This window comes from Plasmopara halstedii (assembly GCF_900000015.1).
Source record: "Plasmopara halstedii genome assembly, contig: Scaffold_3060, whole genome shotgun sequence".
NCBI lineage: Eukaryota > Oomycota > Peronosporomycetes > Peronosporales > Peronosporaceae > Plasmopara > Plasmopara halstedii.
In genome coordinates this window covers 1,553,883-1,561,064 of record NW_020189964.1, presented here as the reverse complement: position 1 = coordinate 1,561,064, position 7,182 = coordinate 1,553,883, and the positions used below count along the sequence as shown (strand labels likewise).

The following is a 7,182-nucleotide window of genomic DNA, read 5'->3' as shown; positions in this document are numbered from 1 at the left end:
TGAGCGTGATGATAAACTTTACTTGGTACTTGAGTACATGGATAGTGATCTTGAGGCGTTAATTGGAGCTACAGAGAGTGTCCCAAATCTTGACATAGCGCAATTAAAAGCGTATTCAAACATGTTACTATTAGGTGTATTGAATACTCGTGGTATATTACATCGCGATCTCAAGCCAAATAACTTTTTACTAACAAAGAAAATGAATATGGTTTCGAAGTTGACATGTGGTTCGTTGGGTGTATCTTTGCTGAAATGTTACTTCAACGACCATTAGCGGACGGATCCTCAGACATTGATCAAACGAGTGAAATCTTTGCTGTTTTAGGATCTTCGAATGAAAATGGATGGCATGATGCAGGAGAATTACCACTTTATCTTCGATTTCAAGATACAAATCTAATACCACTTGTGAAGCACTTTCCAATGCTATCGGCTGCTGTTGTGGATTTGTTATCACAGATGCTGGAATTAAATCCAAAGAAACGGATTTCTGTGAAAATGGCGCTACAACATCAATTTTTTTCAAGAGGAGCCTAAACTTGCATCTTCAACTAATCTCGTTATGGTTCACAGTGTAGAATCTCATCTTGTCGATACTACCAATGCATTGGACACTAATCATGCTGTCATGATCAAAGGACGGCGACTTATGTAGAGAGAAACAAGCGAGAGATTGTATCACAGCATCAAATTCGATACAATCTATGATCAAATGTAAACATTTCTTGCGGTTTTATCCGTTTTTGATTTTCGTCTCGTAAAAATGACATGCTGACGGACAATTGGGTCATACTATCAATCGTAAGAAAATTATTTTCATGTTATAGATTTGTTTTTTAATTTTTTATTGTTTGTTGTACCACAGAGACACCCAACGCCACCTCAGAACCCTTGCGAAGCTTTGACCCGTAAAGCCAGCAATCACACAGAGGTTGAAAAACCTAACGCCGTTTCTGGGACATAGAGCTCTGATCCTAGAAATTAACGATTGCTCAATTTATAGGTTTATTCAGAAAAATGAATATTATTGAACTTCCTTTCAAATGTCAGTTTTCAGCTTTGACAATTGCAAAACTGACTGCTTCGCAATTTATTGTCTCTATTAGCTCCTTTCGTTCGAGAACAACTCAGCTGGTTCCTCGGTCCTTTTGCCAAAAGTATTTACAAATAAAACCATGGAAAGCGGGCCAACCAGAACGTCATAGACGACAAAATTCATCGGTATTGGTCGTTGTAACAATGTTCGATACTAAATTTGGTTTCTCAAGGCATGGAAAAGCATCGTCTCATATTACGTCTAAACCTCGTGCGGAACGACAATGAAGGAGCTATTTCGACAAATTTTAACGTGATGGCTGTCATTTTGAATGCAGATAGAATAGTTTTAGATCAGCAATGAATGTCTCTAGCAGCTATAACTGTAATCCAACCTCACCTTACCAAGCAAATAACTTTAACTAGCGTCAGAACGCAATCTAAATTCTTAAATCACAGCCGCATCATGAGCAACAATATCTGCTCATATAATTCTATACTTACTCTTTGTGTATGTAGTAGAATGGTTTGGTATGATCAAAGACCATTGACAATTTCCTAAAACTGCCTTAAGAAAATCATCTTAATATTTTTCTTATCCTTGTCAGCTTCGAGATTCCATCCAACGTATTCAGTGCTTTCTTCGAATAGTATTTACGTATCACACACCTATATTATGATGATCTATAGAGAAGACGAACTTGTCGCGCCACAGAAACACGTCCAACGCCGCCATAAAACCCTTTGCGAAGCTTTGACTCGTAAAGCAGTGTTATCAATTACACAGAGGTTGAAACCGAACGCCATTCCTGGGACGTAGATGTCTGATACTAGTATTTTAAGATTGCTCAAATTATAAAGTGATAAATCAGACAAAATGAAATAGCTGAATGATATTGATACATTTAATATCTATTAAAATAAGTGGCTTATTTTACGCATTTCGTAAGGCTAGCACACCATGTGCTCCACAGACCATTCCAATCGGAGTGATACCACCACTTCAATCTCTTAGATCATGACACTTCATCATGGTACTTTTGATCACCACAGTACTACTGGGATTAGCTCGAAGTCCGAAGGAAATGTATTATAGCTGGGGCTCACTCTGTGTCACCCTTCCCCACCAGGATTTGAAAGTCATTTGGGTCACAAACCGTTTGTCTCGTTCCGAGCCACGCCTAATGTTGGCTGTTTTTTTCGGACTGTTGCCTAAGGGTATAGATAGGAAGGCGAGATGTTCTCTGTTGAAAATAGTCTTAGTGAGACTCGCTGATATTCCTTGCATGACCTGATCATTTTTCAGATGTACACGGCCTCGCCTCTTTCGATCAAGCGAATCATCAAAGCTAAGCTTTTCTACAACGCTCTAATTCAATTTTGCGTAAGCTGCATGCACCATGCCCGTTTCCTGAGCATAATTGGCAAAGTACTTTACTACAGGGCGACAACGAGGTCGATTTCATCACAAGTCAAAAATCCAAGATCAGCGAGTTTATTAGCTTATTTACATGCTCAGACATCACAACGATCGTAAGTAAGGTCGTTAGAGGCGATATCGCGTCGTGATCACGACATTGATCAACTGATAGATGAAAGCCGCTCGATGTGTCGCGGCTCTTACTGCAGCTCCGTATGAATGCGGAACACAAACGCAATTTTTTTTTCAAATGTACTTCTAGACCATAGAGGTCACCACTTTTGAGGGGCGCCGTCTCCACCGGATCAGTAGTGGCCACGGCGTCATATTCTGTTGACAGCTCTGGCTGCTTGCATAAATTTGACAATGAGGAGAAAAACTCTCGTCGCTTAACCCATTCCAGGGCCAAAGAAACAGATGTTCGCCTTGAAGCTCATTGAATGCTTCATGGTGCGAAGACTCAAGCGCAGCTCCCGGTCAAGTCTTAAACCTTAAAGAACGTCTTAGCTGATAAATACCATTTTGATTCATACTTATCTATCCTTTACTCGGAGAAAGCAACAACAGAAGAATTGCCATGTCCTCAGCAGTAGCCACGCCGGGAGAACCTTTCCAAGTAGGCAATTAAGTATCAAGAGGTCTCAAATTAAGAGCAGTATATTCACTTCACCGGATCTGGTCAGAATCTAGTACCTTATCCCAAAATCATTAAGGCAAAAAAAGAAACAGTATTACCGTTCATTGTTAAATGTGGTTACGACGTCGCTGTTCATAAAGAGACAGGATTTCTATATATTGGAAATGGCTAAGAGCCAAGTCGGGGCATCCTGATTTCAACACGAGCATAAATTATTTTAAGGAGCCTGACGTCGTGAGTTAACTTGTTTTTCTTAGACGCTTTGATCTGTAGACACTAAAACAGGATTATGCGTTCATGTCCAGCACAGCCTAAGGCAAATGCAGAAGCGTTGCGGTTGACATGAAACGGCTGCTCGGACCACGGGTATGAAAATCGTTTTTTTATAAAGCTCCATTTCACAACTATGAGGGGCACCTTTTCTGCCTCGCTAACTCCATCTCATAGAGGTTGGTGAGGCGTCATGCCATATGCCATAATTTAGATTGCATTTGGAAAGTTTGTAGGAGAAATCAATTATTTGAGTTCGTCAGAACAGAGAATTGGCCACTTTACAGCTGTCATTATTGTTATCGTATCTGCCGACAGACCATGCCCCCGAATCAACAGCTTAAAAAAATGTTGGCGTCAATTACACACATGTCTTGATAAGTGTATACACTCGAGCACTGCCGCAAGTGATCAACGCGATCATTCATATTCAATTTTCCGTGCTCCACACAAACATGAACAATGAGATAATACGTTGTTACATAGCCTCGTGAGGCCTGAAGGGCTGTATGACCAGTCAATGAAGCGTATCTTGTGTATAAGACACTCCCCCTGGCATAACTAGTACACACGACTATAGCATTCTTCTCGGATGATTTACACACAGTTGAAGATTTTGCTGTCTCTTATTGGCAGTTGGTGTCATCCATCAATTCGGTCTCGGGCACTGAGCATAGTGCGGCTGACCATGATCTTTTACACCGTCTCAATTCGAGTAATCGCCATTTGCGCGGGCCTCGCGGCTTTATGAAGCTCATTATAAGCATGCGAAATTTGACATTTGCCGTCTGCTTTTCTGACAAAGAGAATCAAGGCTGAAAAGCCGACTGACCCCCTCTCACCGAGTTTTCTTTGTGCTTTGCACAGATGAAAGTCCCACTGACGCCACACTGTTGTCGTGGTGAGAGCCATCGTCGTGTGGCGCAATATTTGCTACGGGAGTTGATTTCTTGACACACTTTCCTATCCGAGATATTACGGGTGGCGGATCTCCGGTAACAACCTCGTGATTATCCATACCACAGGTCAAAATGGAGCCGTAGTATTTCTGACAACAGCAGGCCAGCAACTCGCACTTAATGCTCTGCGGGTGTACACGACGAATGACAAGCTCAAATCCTCTTCCAATACCGCCATATCATTTCGATAACCCCATCGTTTTGCAATTTCATTGCATGTGTGTCCTCCTTCAGATCAATCAGATCTTTTGTTGGAGGTAGTGGAGATAGGCTTACAAACTTTGCGACTACTCCGGTCACATCATCCAGAGTGAAGAATCTTTTTTATTATTCACCCACAGGACTTCACTCGACACACGATGACTTCGTTTATCAGAAATGCTAAATTTGCCTAACTGTAACATCGTGACTGGAGAAATTCAGCCCCCACTCAACTCTACAGAATTCAGCCTCTGCTCTCCTCTGCCATTGGAATATAAACAGAAGCTTCCATCATCTATCTGTCTCTCCTCGTACTGGACTACCCGTCCATGCGACGGGTAGTCTGAAGACCTAGAGTGAGAGATGAACTACAGCTACTTTTTAAATTGAGAGCGAAGGGAGCACACAAGAGGCAGAGGCTTTGTGTTATGATAGACGTTACATCTGCAATTACTGGAGTTTTCTCAAATCTGAGAGATATTCCTCGTTTTTGTTCGTACGGCTGAGGTCAACCGCCTCTGGCTGCTCGTGGGGCTTTGAGCCCCAAAACTCGATCCGATGCACACGACACGGCAGCTGAACTCAGCATTCAGTTTGGTGTACTCCACGTTTTGCAAAGAGGAGGGTGGACGCCAAAGGTCTTGATAAGAACCGCACACATTTATTGCATACACCGCTACTACAAAATTTGCTCCCTTGTCGCCGTTGGGATAGGGAGTGATGCCATTGCAACGAAAACGAATCTTAAAATTTGATCATGGTCCACCAATTGTTACTTCCCTTGACGTGTGTACGAAAACTTCGACCTAATTTGATACAACTATTTTGGCAGCCCAAACACCCGTGATATATGTCGCGTCAAGCCTTTTAATGCTGTGAACACATTATTTACAAGATTCTGCACAGAAGAAATCATTCTCGCGAGCGGCCACACGGGTTATCAGCTATCGCTCTGCTTCAAAAATGGCCGAATTCACGGCAATGTCAACTTCCCTTACCTAAAGGGAAAAACTATGTATATCATGACTTTTACAAAGCCAAACGCTCATCATCAGCCACTTCACAAAGTTTAACATTAGCTCTCTGGTTGGAACACTATTTGAGGTGTCTCAGCTGTATAAAATTACAGCTGATGGATTCCTCCAGGTGTGCGACTATGAGAATTTGCTCATGAGCCATTAGCCCCTGAGCCCGTCGGGACTTACAATAGGCGAAGAATTTTAAAAGACATCGAGTTGTTTCTTTAAACACCTCGTGCTCCACCCTAAAAGAGGACACAGCCCCATCACAACCCGGTCGTGAGATTGAATGCAAGTAGTAGCAAGTGCGACAAGTTTGGCGTACACTTTGCGCAGTGAAATTTCCAACTCAAAGACTTCTCATTCACAAGCGTACAGTGGTTGGGATTGTTTGGTGTACAGGGAGCTATACCGAAAACCACTCTGCTACTCTAATAGTGAAGCATATCTAGCATTTAGTTTAAACAGATATTGTATATATACATTTTTCCGCATCTAATAGATCGAACGACCAGTTTTCCATGCCTTGCGGCCAGAAGATTACATGTATTACGAGCCTCCCTTGACGAAGCCTCATCACCTTCATATATTCTGATACTTCGTAACATTAAAAATTGTGACAGCCACAAGAATGTGCAATGTGAATTTGGCAATGAAGCAATGTTGTACTTTGCGCAGTTACACAGTAGTGTAAAGTATATGTGCATACTTATAAAATATTTACTCCGATACACATCCCCTAAAGATATATTCTAACCCCAATGAGAGCCTGGATTAATTGCTCTTAGCTGCTTTGTTTACTCCATTAACAATAAATAAATAGTTTTGCCGGAGCTTCATCACTCCGCAAGATGAGCGCGCCAAACGGTAGTGATGACTCAGCAGCATAGATAGCGGGATGTTTAGGTCGAAGTGGCTTCATTTCCTGGCCCTCCCACTTGCGAATTACATTTTCCTGTTGCTACGAAACTGCGACACACGATCGCCCTTAAACATCCCAATTTCTGCGGACACCGTACAGCTGTACCACACTGTTGGGTTGGAATTAAACTCAGGAAACTGCAGCATATCATCTCAAATTTCTGCCAGCAATCCCACACAATGGAGACCACAATAACGACTTCCCCGCCCGGTCGAATGCCAATGTCGATTCTGCCTTCCAAGCCTTATTTAAGGCACCATATCAATATCGCTGCTAAATATACCGGTCAGCCCAATTTTTCGCACTAAACCTGTCGCACCATCATACTCGTGCCAGGGGCGCTCCTGGGATGGGTTTATAACTCGCCACAAATGCAGCGGGGCTGCCGTAGCTTTGCGCTTTGAGGAAGCGTAAGTTAGGTCACCGACTTCTCGCTCTATACTCAGAAAAAGTACAAGAGTTTAGCAGACCGCAATCCACTTACCCTAAGAGTAATTATAGCCTTAACCCATGGCTAATTAACTCTTCGGTTTAGATTCAAAACTGACTTTATTTATTTTATCTGCTGCAAAGCCGCCTAATTTCTAATACATAGATTCTCCTAAATATCTATAGTAAAATCTAAATACATGTATAGCTACTGGCTATCCAGCCCGTACCGTATTCATGTTTGGGTGTGGTCACACTATGTCTTTCTGGTGTGACACACACCCCTG

At 42.2% G+C, this 7,182-nt stretch overlaps 1 protein-coding gene across 1 annotated transcript; it reads left to right on the top strand.

Annotated features, from left to right (window-relative positions):
• Positions 1 to 37: 37 nt before the first annotated feature.
• PHALS_06825 (cmgc cdk protein kinase) lies at positions 38 to 540 on the top strand (the record flags this gene model as incomplete). The annotated part of the gene is made up of 2 exons (XM_024720180.1): positions 38 to 230; positions 278 to 540. The coding sequence occupies 2 exons, from the start codon at positions 38 to 40 to the stop codon at positions 538 to 540; spliced, it is 456 nt and encodes a 151-aa protein (XP_024585404.1).
• Positions 541 to 7,182: the final 6,642 nt, after the last annotated feature.